The 12,916-nt window shown below is 49.3% G+C and overlaps 1 protein-coding gene across 2 annotated transcripts in view; it reads right to left on the reverse strand.

The window, feature by feature from the left end:
* The window catches only part of MYO1D (myosin ID), a 175,249-nt gene that overhangs the window by 74,036 nt on the left and 88,297 nt on the right, over positions 1 to 12,916 (reverse strand). For both annotated transcript variants that reach the window (XM_074562010.1, XM_074562011.1), the window contains exons 17-19: positions 10,494 to 10,717; positions 9,206 to 9,350; positions 8,469 to 8,573 (exon numbers count right to left, since the gene is read on the reverse strand). In XM_074562010.1, coding sequence (XP_074418111.1) covers positions 8,469 to 8,573; positions 9,206 to 9,350; positions 10,494 to 10,717 — 474 coding nt within the window. The remainder of the gene's footprint in view (positions 1 to 8,468; positions 8,574 to 9,205; positions 9,351 to 10,493; positions 10,718 to 12,916) is intronic.

Raw genomic sequence — 12,916 nt, forward strand, 5'->3', positions numbered from 1 at the left:
GAAAACAGCCCAGTGCACAGCCCCACGTCCCAGAATCTTGTTCATGCATCCAGTTTTTACCCAGTGAGAGCAACGGGAGAAGAGATTATTTTAAGCAAAGTATTTATGTAAAGTAACAGACATGGCCCAGCAGCGAGCCATATACCGCAGTCATGTAATTAATTATTTATTTTTCCTTAATTTTAGGTATTCCGAAGTTCTGAATCCATGTTTATTTTTTGCCACCGATCAGGTCTCCAGCAACAGCATCCCTGCAGTAGCTGATTAATCAAATCACCGAAAACTGCTGTCAAATGCCACATAAGCACCTCTGGAAAATGATTGTAAAAATATGCAACCGTTTATTAAAAAGGGACTCATGCAAAGGACACAAGATACTAAATGTTGTACCTTCACAGTAACACAGACCTGGGGAAGATCCAGGAAGACTGAAGCTAATAAACCACCATTCCACACCTTATGGATTTGGCGTGATTATTTCCAAAAACAGAAGCGGGAGGATCATGTTACGGCAGGAAACAAAATTATATTCTTTCCAGAGAAGTGTTTCATACCCTGGGATCACGTCTTTATTCCCACCTCTGTTCCAGGCACCGATCACTTCAATTCCCCCCATCCCACCGCAACCATCACAAACATTCTTCGAGGCTGCTGGTAACGTCAGGCTCCAGCAAGAGGGTTTTCACGGAGGAAACACGCGTCTCACTAACATCGCAATTAATTTGTCCAGGAAATACTCCCCCAAAGGAGAAGATTTAATGTCATCTAGGCTTTCAGACGCCCCAAGACGTCAGGTACTAGGTAGGCACAAGATGCAAAGTTTAGTGAAAAGCAAGCGAGAAAGTAGGACGCAAAGTAGAAAGTATTTTTCAGTGCGGCAAAACCGGAGTCATCGGTGTACCACAGTCAAGGAGATATTTATTAACCAGCCGAGGAGGGCAGAGAAGGGTGAGACGTGATGAGGCGGATGAACATAAATAGGATTTTCCTAGGTGAAGTCGGGAGAACTTAAATATTCCCAGCCAACCGGCAGCAGAGTGGCGAAGTTCAGAGCAGAGAGAGGCAAGAAATGCAAATTGGAGAGCTAGATGACAGCTTTAAATTAACAGCACCGGCTCAGAAACGGTAACCGAGGATGATTTTAGACAGCTCTGGATAGATCTTGGCACAAACACGCGAGGCAGCTGAAAACAAGCAAGGCGTTAGCATGCGGTGGAGACGAGCGCGGGGATTAATGTCCTGGGCGCCACGGTCTTGCTTGGAATATTGCGTGAAGCACCAGGACGGTGAACGTGGAGACTCCAATGGTTCAGGGAAGGAAAAGAAAATGACTGAGGGCCTGGAAAACCTCACAGGAAGAGATGCTGAATAACTGGGATTATTTTTAGGAAGCAGATGAATGGGAGAAAATAAATAAAGGCTATGAAACACTGAATGGCCCAGAGAAAGCAGGTTGGCAGTGTCTGGTGCTACTCGCTGAGTGGTCCGAGCAGAGTAGCAGGGGTTCCTCAAACCGTCGCTTGGCCGTGCAGCTTGAGCACATCAGGCTCCAGGTCCTGGGAGTCAAAGCAAAGGCTTCTCCAGGCTGCTGGGCTGTGACCTGCCCCACTCAGACCTCGGATCCGACGCCGTGTGGCCATGGTTCCCAAACACGTCTTTTTAATTTATTTTAATTCGTTTTAAAGAGTCTGATACCACCATCTGCTCCCTGCCATGATCCCGTTGGTTGCTCTCATCTCAGCGTCCTGTGCCCACCTCCAGCACAGAGCCCCCGGTGACCAAGGGCACAGACCTCATCCTGTTGTGCCACCAGGGACACCCCACCTCGGAAGGTCTGTGGGGACAGGAAACGTGCCCAGCTTTTGCAAGGCAATATAATATCGGAGTAGTTCTACAAGCATGTTTTAAATTCCACTTCTTTCTGCTGGTTGCCCACTGTTTTCAGTGTTCCCACTGAACAATAACTTCAGCTGAGCAGCCAAAGAGATGACCTGGACAGGCTGGAGAGCTGGGTGGAGAGGAACATCATGAAGTTCAACAAGAGTGAGTGTAGGGTGCTGCACCTGGGGAGGAACAACCCCCCGCACCAGGACAGGCTGGGGGTGACCTGCTGGAGAGCAGCTCTGGGGAAAGAGACCTGGGAGTCCTGGGGGACAACAAGTTGCCCATGGGCCAGCAACGTGCCCTTGTGGCCAAGAAGGCCAATGGTCTCCTGGAGGGCATTACAAAGAGCGTGGCCAGCAGGTTGAGGGACCTCCCCCTCTGCTCTGCCCTGGGGAGGCCATGGCTGGAGCACTGGGGCCAGTGCTGGGCTCCCCGGTTCCAGAAGGACAGGGAACTGCTGGAGAGGGGACAGCAAAGGGCCACCGAGATGCTCAGGGCCTGGAACATCTCTGTGCTGGGGAAAGGCTGAGGGACCTGGGGCTGTTGGGCCTGAAGAAGAGCAGACCAAGAGGGGATCTCATCAAGGCTTATCAATACCTACAGGGCTGGTGTCAGGAGGATGGGGCCAGGCTCTTCTCAGTGGTGCCTGGGGACCGGACAAGGGGTAACGGGCACAAACTTGCCCCTGGGAAGTTCCATCTCAACAGGAGGAGGAACTTCTTTGCTGTGAGGGTGGCAGAGCCCTGGCACAGGCTGCCCAGAGAGGTGGGGGAGTCTCCGTCTCTGGAGACATTCCAACCCCGCCTGGCCGCGTTCCTGTGCCACCTGCTCTGGGTGACCCTGCTCTGGCCGGGGGTTGGAGGGGATGATCTCCAGAGGGCCCTTCCCACCCCGGCCAGTCTGGGATTCTGTGAAGGGGAAGTCCAGCAGCTCATCTCATGTGAGAAGCAAATTCTCGCTGCCCTGGAACTCGCGTCCTTTTCAGCTCTTTCTAAGCAATCACTTTGCTTCAGGTGTCTCATGCATCTATGGCATATTTATGTAAACAATACATGCTGTGTTTTTAGAAGTAAACTGTCACATTGGGCAGCATGCACAGAAGAGATCCAGAGAAATGCCAGCACTGTTGCAAATGCCACCGTTCCTTTGATTTTGTAGGAGTAGAGACAGGCCTTATGTTCTCAGCTCCAGCTTCTACCCTCCCAGAGAACAGCCCTCCCCAGCATTGTGTTCTCTGCACCTTCTGGGCATTTTTTTTATTTATATCTTTGTTGATCCAAACACGAATCGGTCTTAATTTAGCTTCTTGACAAGCTCACGGGGAAAAATGAAAGTCTAGCTCACAGCAGAAAAACCTCCAAATGAGCTTTTCAGGCCGCTGCCAGGGGGCTGTAGACACCCCAGGGCACCGGGCTTTGGGCCTCTCAAGGGAGTTTGGTGCCCCAAACGACAAGGGCGAAAGTGGGAAGAAAAGCCTGATTCTAAAAAAACCCAGGGAGACCGTTGTTTCCTAGGTGATACAACAAAATCTGGCGGTACGCATGAAATATGCATTTGGTTTCCCAAGGCAAAAAGCTTGAATATTTCCTTTGAAAAATGAAGAGCACCACAACGCTCAGAAAAGATGTATTTTTCCGTAGGCAGAAACGACCTGCTTCTACCTATACCCACCCGCGAGGAAGCCAGCACACGCACCTCCCATCAGCGAGGCTTCAAAGTCTCTTCGCAGACCTTCTATAAAAAGAGCTATAAAAGCTTCGGTCCAAACAGATTCACCCATTATTATTCATCTCAAGCTGTTGAAATGAAGACCCCACGCCCTCAAGCTAAAGAAAACTTTAGCAGCAGTTATCAATACTTCGAGAGCAGTTCCCCGGCTGGCGAGAGTTGGTATTACTTCCTTGACTTCTCTAGAACGACGTCAATCAGCAGCTAAAAAAGATCCGTCTCAAAGAATTGAACGGTTAGCAAATATCTTGCAGGTCATAAGGTATGTTCTATACATAAACATTTTTAAATAAGTTTTTAAACTCCAGGCTTAACTTGTACTCGACTTGCCCAGGACTTATCTTTTTGATTTCTTTTCTTTGCAGGGAAAGAAGTGTATTAGACCGCAATTATCTGTCAATTTTAAAGAGCAGACACCTAACACTGCTGTTGACAGTCAAGAACGGCTTCCCACGAGGCGTGATGGCTCGGTACCTTCCCGAAAGCCGCAAAGAAAGTCTGATGTTGCTCCAGAAATAAAACATTCACCTCGAGGCACCAAAGCGCGCTCTCGTTACCAGTGACACCCTTCTGCCTGCCTAAGGAGCCAGCAGTAACGGCACATTTTTTGCTCAAGAATCCTCAAATAAGCTGAATCATGAAAAATATACCCCCGATGAACTTGAGCAACCTCGTTCTGTGGACTGATGCTTTGTTGAAGAGAATTATTGGAGGGGAGCAAGGCAATGACCTGATCATTAATTACACTTCCATTTCTGTAACTCACTCTTCAGTCCCCTGCTAAAGCTTTCCAGATTTCAGCTGAGAAACAAACAGCAACAGCCAACCTGAAAACCCACAACACAAATCTTAGGTTTAGCCGACGAAATTCGGCAGCGAAATTTCAGCGAAATTCCCCGCAGCGAAAAGTCGCTCCCTTTCAAACGCTCTGTCTAACCATGGCTCCAGCCCGCACGTGCTCCCGCCAAGCGCCGCTCCTCTGCAAACAACATTTGGTACGACACGGGGAAGTTAGGGAAGGATAAGGCTAACAGGGAAAAAAAAAATATTACGATGATTTTTTTTTTTTTTTTTTTAAAAAAAAGAAAAGGGAAGAATGTAGCAACCAGAAGAAATTCCCCCTACCCCGCAGCACTGAGAGCTGATCCTCAGCCTGCCATTACTCCTCGGGTAAGAGGCAGAATGCTACAAGCTTGTGTTTTTGACAAGAGAAACACCTTTGTTTTAAAAAGGATAGGATATAAATTGTTTTATGTGACGAGTAAAAGAAGGCTAATGCTGTTGTCAGGGTAAAGACTGTGTTCTTGTAGTCAAGGCACGGAGCCGCTTACGGGCTCTGCGACAGTTGCTTAGTCTGCGAAGCCGGTGTTCCAACTGAAGGCATAATAGATTACCTAAAGAAGTGCATTGGTTGGGAGGTGAAATGGTGAATCTTCAAACGTCAAATCTCTGTCTCATTAGCTTTCAAAGTTCAGGATTGTTTGTCTTCTCTCCTTTGTTCACTTCAGGCTTGCCTGGACCTTTCTTGTCCATACAAGAAGGAAGAGAAATGGTTCATTCAAAAAGATATTACATCCGAGCGTGGATTTGAAAGGGGTCCTCTGCTCTTGAGGTTAAACGTGGAGCTGTACCGAAACCGCCAGCCTTACGCACACCGTTAAAGATCCTACAAAGTTGCAGTCTTGTCCTCAACAGCAGCGCTGGAATGATTTTACGCATTTGTCAGAGGAGAGGTGCTCCTATTTGCTGCTTTGAGGCCATCATTTTCCTAAAGGAGATGCTGTATTTTCACTAAATTTAGCTATATTTTTTCTGCCTAATGCAGATCCTTAAGAACGAACAGCAGAACAACGACTTCAAAGCCTCGGGCACCGCCAGGCTGTGGACGAGGAGCCGTTCCCCCGCGCCAGCCGCCCCATTGCCCACGGCGTTGTGCCCGTTTCAGCTCAGCTCGTCCCACCTCAGCCCCGCTGTCACCGCGCGTATGTCCCGTCCTGCCACGCTCACGCCTGGGCTTCCCTTAGAGATGACTTCAAAAGCCAGGCAAAGCTGTCCCTAACTAAGCAGGGAAGTGGGGGATTAAGCCTGAGCTCTCTGATAGAAGAAAGCGACCCACAACTTAACCCTGGAAAAGATCAAAAAAGTGACAAGATAATTTAAAGACTGCAAGTCTGGAACCTCGCTGCGTCCGCAGCATTTTCTCATTTCAGTCGAGCTACTTTTTTTAAGCACCCATGGTAAGCTAAAGCTTTCGTCACCTCTGGAAGCAATGAAAACCTTCCAGGCTGAGGAAGAAATCTGCGTTATGACAGGTAACACCTATTCCATCTCCAGATTGCTCTTATTACTGAAGTGCTGGGACACCAGTGTAACAAACCCCAGCAGAAAATGCATTTTTCCAACACGTAATCACAGTAATGGGATGTACAGAAAGCCTGTTCGTCTGCTCCGGGATTTCTTCATACACCATAAAAAAGAAAGCACTGCTCCGAAAACATGGAGATGTACTGGCGGCCGGTCACAAGTGGTGTTCCTCAGGGCTCAGTGTTGGGACCATTTCTGTTGAACATCTTTATTGATGATCTTGATAAGGACATGGAGTGTATCATCAGCAAGTTTGCAGATGACACCAGGTTAAGCGGGAGTGTTGATCTGCATGAGGATGGGGAGGCTCTACAGAGAGACTTGGATGGATTGGATCGATGGGCCAACGCTAACGGCATGAGCTTCAACAAGGCCAAGTGCCGGGTCCTGCACTTGGGCCACAACAACCCCATGCATCGCTAGAGCCTTGGGGCAGTGTGGCTGGAGAGCTGCCCGGCAGAAAAGGACCTGGGGGTTCTAATTGCCAAGTGGCTGAACATGAGCCAGCAGTGTGCCCAGGTGGCCAAGAAAGCCAATGGGATCCTGGCTTGTGTTAGAAATAGTGTGACCAGCAGAAGGAGGGAGGTGATTGTCCCCCTGTACTCAGCACTGGTGAGGCCACACCTTGAGTATTGTGTCCAGTTTTGGGCACCTCAACACGAGAGAGATCTCGAGGTGCTGGAGCGAGGGCAGAGGAGGGCAACGAAGCTGGTGAAGGGCCTGGAGAATAAATCTGATGAGGAGCGATTGAAGGAGCTGGGACTGTTTAGAGGAAGAGGAGGCTGAGGGGAGACCTCATCACTCTCTACAACTACTTGAAAGGCCATTGTAGAGAGGTTGGTGCTGGTCTCTTCTCACAGGTCATTAGCGATAGGGCAAGAGGGAATGGCTTCAAGCTGCAGCAGGGTAGGTTTAGGCTGGACATTAGGAACAAATTCTTCCCAGAAAGAGTGGTCAGACACTGGAATGGGCTGCCCAGGGAGGTGGTGGAGTCACCATCCCTGGATGTGTTTAAGACTCGTTTAGATGCGGGGTTGGGGGATATGGTGTAGGGGAGAACTCAGTAGAGTGGAGTTGATGGTTGGACTCAACGATCCCAAGGGTCTTTTCCAACCTGAATGATTCTATGATTCTATGACAGGCAGGAGCTCTGTGCTTGCAATCACTGACCAGGGCAAGGTACGGAGCTGCGCTTCAGAAACCTGCTTCCCCCTGTGCCCACACAGGAGATTGTCCTTTGAAGCTGAATCAGGAGCAAGCGAGAGAAACATAAGGACTTAAAAGCTTAAAAGTTGCCTAACGGTCAGCAAAATTAAACTCCCACATCGGGTGTACGTATACCGGACACCCCGCGCACCCTGAGTAATTCCCCTCACCGCCATCCCGTTCCCATTCAAAACAATTCCTGTAGTCACATCTTTAAGAACAGAATATCGTAGTTTTACCATTATTCCAGTGTAGCTCGAAACAGCACCGATTTAGAAAGAGCTCAATAAATGAATTAGAAGGGGAATCCTTTTGTTTTCAGCCCAGAGTGGAAAAAAAAAACAGGGTGAAATTCTCCCGGGTCTCCTTGTCCCTAGCAGAGGTTCCGTCCAAACTGCTGAAGATTTGTAAGGACGAGGTTTGGACTCAGACTCACTCGATCCTCTTTTAATCCTGACAATATCCACCAACATTCACTCGAACTGCTCATCCAGCTAACGAACCACGCTCTTAAAGACAACAACTTAAAAGCAACGGAATACTCCACTGAAATATATTTCTTTGGAAAGCAATAAGAGATTTCTATTTTAATATACACAAATCGCTGTGGTAAAAATAACGTAACGCACTACGACTAGCAAAGAAGTTTTGTTATAAAGGGAGATTTTACGCTGCAGAATGAATTTTGTTGTTACTGTTAAATATAACATTGCAGAATCATAAGCAATGATCACGCACATGCTGCACTTCTGGCAAGTGGGGGCCAACTGCAATAGCACATTTTTAGAAATAAAAAAAATATACAGCTTCTTAAAAACACTGTAACATCGGCCTGCCATTGGAATTGGTTTTGTCTGTTGGCTTCGGAAACTTTCAAATATCCTCTCCTGACAGACACTTAAACCCAGCATCATTTAGATCGTTACGAACTATCCATAAAAATTATGCAAGCACATTTTTCTAATTAGTTTTTTTGAACCTTCCAACCAATTTAACGAAAAAACCACATTCTGCTAAGAAAAAAAGCCTGATCCAAACAAGTTACAGAGAACGCAGTGAATCCACCCATGCCTCCGACATGAAGAGGCCGCAGAAGCCCCTCACACGAAGGACCCTTTGGTGCGAGAGGCTCAGAGTTACGTCTCCATCGGAAAATCCCTGACCCTGCTCCTTGAAACAGGAAGGGCTTTGAGCTGCCGCCTGTTAAGGCCTCTCCAGGATTCCCTCCCCGAGATTTCACCCGGACGCGGGGATTCCCCCCACCCAGCCCACGTGGGTGCCGTTACCTTGCGGACATGGCAGGAGAAGAGAACGTTCATGTACTTGTCTTTCCGTTTCAGCTCATTGGCAACGGGGATGAAAGAGCCCGTGGTCTGTGGGTTATCCGGTTTCTGAAAGAGCAAAGACAGGCAGGTAACTCTCCTCGCTTCCTGAGGGAGCAGCTGCGGTAGGCGACGGCAGGCCGGAGGACCGCCGCTGCACCACCTCCTCCCAAGGCTTCCTCCAGTCCCTGCCTCCTCGAAGAGTGGCAGAGCAGCTGGAGTTTTATGCGCGTTCCGGAAAAAAAAAAAAAAAAAAAAAAAAAAAGCCTTAACAAAACAAAATGCTTAAAGGAAGGACGGAGTAAAAGGAAGCGATGGAACTTGCCCAGAGAGAATTTCTTTGTTCCTTTTCATTTTAGGCTATTTCTTAACATCCCATTATATTTAGAATTTCAGGTTTATATCGACTTCTTTCTTAGCTTTGGCCATTTGAAGAGCCGGCTGATGGCATTACTCATTATCTTTTAATGCTGTTGTGATGCTCAAGCTTGGCTTAAGTATTCAGAAAAATCACTCCTAGTGCAGTAGAAGTCAAAGACGCTGAAACTACATAAACCCATTTAGAGAGGAAATTTCTCGCTGTGGGAGAAAGGGGAAAGTACTTCTCCCTCTCAAGAAACCAACAGTCGCTTTTTCAAATCGCCACCCTTTTTAGCGTCCTAAGCCCCAGGCGTTGCATCGATCCCTTCACTCGTACTCACCAGTGCGATGTAATTCCCCTCCCACGCTCTCTGCAGGCCAATATCAGCTCTGTGACCCTTCAGCACTTCCATGGCGGCAACCTTGGCCCTCAGTTGAGGTAGGACTTCTGGTGGGACGCTGCGGATGAGTTCACCTGCTCTCCACCTGCCGCAAAACGCCCACATCAGTCCCACGGCCTGTACCACGCTCTACGAGCGCTACTTCTGCCCGATCCACACAACAAGGACACCCCTGGACTATAAACGTTGCGGGGGAAAAGCCCTTCCATTATATTCCTAAAGCTGGAAACTTCAGTACCTTTTAAAAGTCACGATTCACCTCTGACTCCTGACAAATTTGGCTGGTATGCTCCCCGTCCCGCGCCCAGAAGTCAACTACTGGCGCATCTGTTTGCAATAAAGTTTTTGCAAGCCCATTTTTTGGCTCATTTACAACACCATTCTCTTTTAAGAGCTGAATTTGGCCCTGCAATTGAAACCTAACCAACTGTAACACGAACCAGCGCAGGGCAGCCCATCCATTACTCCACGCCACGCTCCACCTTCAGCAGCGACACCAGTTCTCTAGGGTTAATGCTACGAAAACACTTTTATCCACTAAAATTTTGTAGTGATGATAATAATCGAGCTTATTCTGAAAGTGGGACTCTCCACTCAGGTTGTGGATGGCTTTCAAGAGACAGCTGTGGAAAAAATCAAGGCTGACTTGATCTAGTGCTGGTGGCAATCGCCCTTCAAGCAGATGGCTGGACCGGAGATCTCCAGCGGCCCCATCCAGCCAACGTTTCTCTTGTTCAGTGACTTTCAGAAGTCATCATTTTCCAAATTGGAAGCGTAACTATTCTGCCTACAACTTACCAGGGAAAAAAATCACTAGCTTTTCGACATTAGGAGGTTGTAATAAAGGTATAAAATACCTCTTCTGCACATAGGACATGGGTAATAGGAGAATATTGCTTATTCTATTGCAGAAAAGTACCAAGTTACTATAAGAAGTCTTGAGGAAGTGGAAAAGATTCCTTTTCTCTCCCCCCACATCTAACAGCAGCTGCTCTTTTCTTTTGAAAGCAACCAGAAAAGGGCCGAGGAAGGAAATACAACGTTCACCCTGACTAAATCTTTGAAACAGAATAATTATTTGCCTGGTCAAGGGTATCAAAAGCCACCGACATTTCCATCTACGCTGCCCAGTTCATGTTCTTCAGTCATCTTCCCAACTTTTACGGAACGCGCAGTAGCTGTTCGCTCCTCTAGGTTAGACGGAAAAGGCAGGAGGTTTTCTTTGTACCTGTGGTAAATGGTCTGGAGTGCCTCTTCGAACCGGCGCAGCACTTTGGGCGGGGTGGGCCACTGCACGTGCTTGCCATAATCCTTCATTAGCTTCACGTTGTGAAAGCGTCGGGCGACCTCGTGGATGTAAGCCTTCACTTTGTAGCGGCGGTAATACTTGAGTATTGTCAGGGCGGCTCTTGTCCTCTTATAGCGAAGGCGAGCCAAAGTGCCCCTCCAAACCTGAGGCAGTGGAGAAGAACAGTTTTAGCAAGTTTTTTTCCTTCTGTACTCCTTCCACACTGCTGAAATCCATCAATATATTAGTTTTGTTTTAAAGGAAGGGACTTTTCTGCGCCAGCAAATCCAATTAAAACATCACTGAAAACCCACTCTTGTTTACCAGTGTATTGAGAAACAATTTTAAATCTGATTCAAAAAGACTGCGTCGAAAAGAGTTTGGGGTATATCTATTCTGGCCACGTGCTGAAAATATGCAATACAAATGATATCCTCCCGACGCGCCGGACGGGAGGCCAGCTCCACCACGAGTCTCGTTGGTGCCTGGAGTGCACCAGAGGCAGAAAACACACCGTGTTCTGGACTTCTCCTTCCCGCACCGCACTGAAGAGGCTCTCTGCGACTGCTCGCGGCGCTGATGTGACCATACGTGGCTCCCACACCTCAGCCGAAGCCCCGGCGTGCGGCGAGACCCGTCAGCGCTCAGCCGGGCCGGGACAGGTCCCGCTGCTCCCATCCCGTAACCAGAGACAGGCGCCTCGGCCCCAGCGCTCCCCAGCTGGCACCCGCCTCCCCGCGGGATCCGTCAGCAGCTCTACTTTCCCTCTACCGTGATCTGCCAAAACAAAGACTGTATTTTTGTTTCCCGGTAGAATTCGACTGGAAGGGTAACGAGGCTCCTGCACACGAAGAGTGCTTCACCGCTCGCTACGGGCCCTGCCGGAGAGGTTATTTCCCTCTTGAGAAACATCCCACAGCACCACTGATGCATATCAAGCCTTCTGTTTACAGAAGAATTAACTAATTACCTGAGGCAATTTCCAACATGATATTCGCTTTATGAAGCTGATGTCGAAGGTTCTCTTGACCGCTTTACCGATAATCCTGACACGTGGCTGAAAAACCCTATATGTAGCAAGCAGTATGGCAGATGTGAGGGGCTGCTCTTCTCTGTATGTTCAAAATTCAAAGAGGAAATAGCAATTTTGGGTTCCAAACCCCTCAAAAGCAGCAGACCCTCTTGTCCCAACCTCTGTCAGAGTAACCCCTCCTTGTTCTCCTTTGGAGCCCTTGTGTAGGGCATCTCCCGTTCACGAGGGACACGACCCACATAGCTCTGGCAGAGCTTGGGGAGTTCCCTGAGCACCCATCACTTCAACGGTGCGTTTGATGCTCCATAAAGCACATTTGTGCTCTAACACGCCAGAACCGAGCCAAGACCCTCGGTAACGCTGCCCCAGCATCCAACAGCGCGGCTGAGCCGATCCATCCCTCATTTGTATTTTAGTGTGTCCAGCTGACTGCAAGCGTACAACCCCCAACACTTCATGCCAAGATAGCAACTGGTCCTCAAAACAGCATGAAATCACTCTCTACCCTGCCTGTTCTGTGCATCATTTGCACTGCGAAGGCCAAACTGCAGCTGCAAAGTCCCATATGGCTGAGAAGCAGAGGGAGCCCCGTTTGCTCCTGTATAGAATCAGAGAATGGTTTGGGTGGGCAGGGACCTTGAAGCCCACCCAGTGCCACCCCCTGCCCTGGGCAGGGACACCTCCCACCAGCCCAGGTTGCTCCAAGCCCCATCCAACCTGGCCTTGAACCCCTCCAGGGATGGGGCAGCCACAGCTTCTCTGGGCAACCTGGGACAGGGGCTCACCACCCTCACAGCAAAGGATTTCTTCCTCAGATCCAATCTAAATCTCCCCTCTTTCAGTGTGAAACCATTACCCCCTGTCCTATCATTACACAACCTGATCCAGAGTCCCTCCCCAGCTTTCCTGTGGGCCGCCTTCAGGGACTGGAAGGGGCTCCAAGGTCTCCCCGGAGCCTTCTCTTCCCCAGGCTGAACCCCCCCAGCTCTCTCAGCCTGTCCCCACAGCAGAGGGGCTCCAGCCCTCCCAGCATCTCCGGGGCCTCCTCTGGCCCCGCTCCAACAGCTCCGTGTCCTTCTTGTGCTGAGGGCTCCAGAGCTGGACACAGCACTCCAGGTGGGGTCTCCCCCAAGCGGAGCAGAGGGGCAGAATCCCCCCCCTCGCCCTGCTGCCCACGCTTCTTTTGATGCAGCCCAGGTTGCGGGGGGTTTCTGGGCTGCAAGTTCGCGTTGCCTGCTCATGTTGAGCTTCTCGTCCACCAGCACCCCCAAGTCCTTCTCCTCAGGGCTGCCCTCCAGCCATTCTCCGCCCAACCTGGATTTGTGCCTGG

Source organism: Larus michahellis, chromosome 18 (assembly GCF_964199755.1).
Source record: "Larus michahellis chromosome 18, bLarMic1.1, whole genome shotgun sequence".
NCBI classification, from domain to species: domain Eukaryota; kingdom Metazoa; phylum Chordata; class Aves; order Charadriiformes; family Laridae; genus Larus; species Larus michahellis.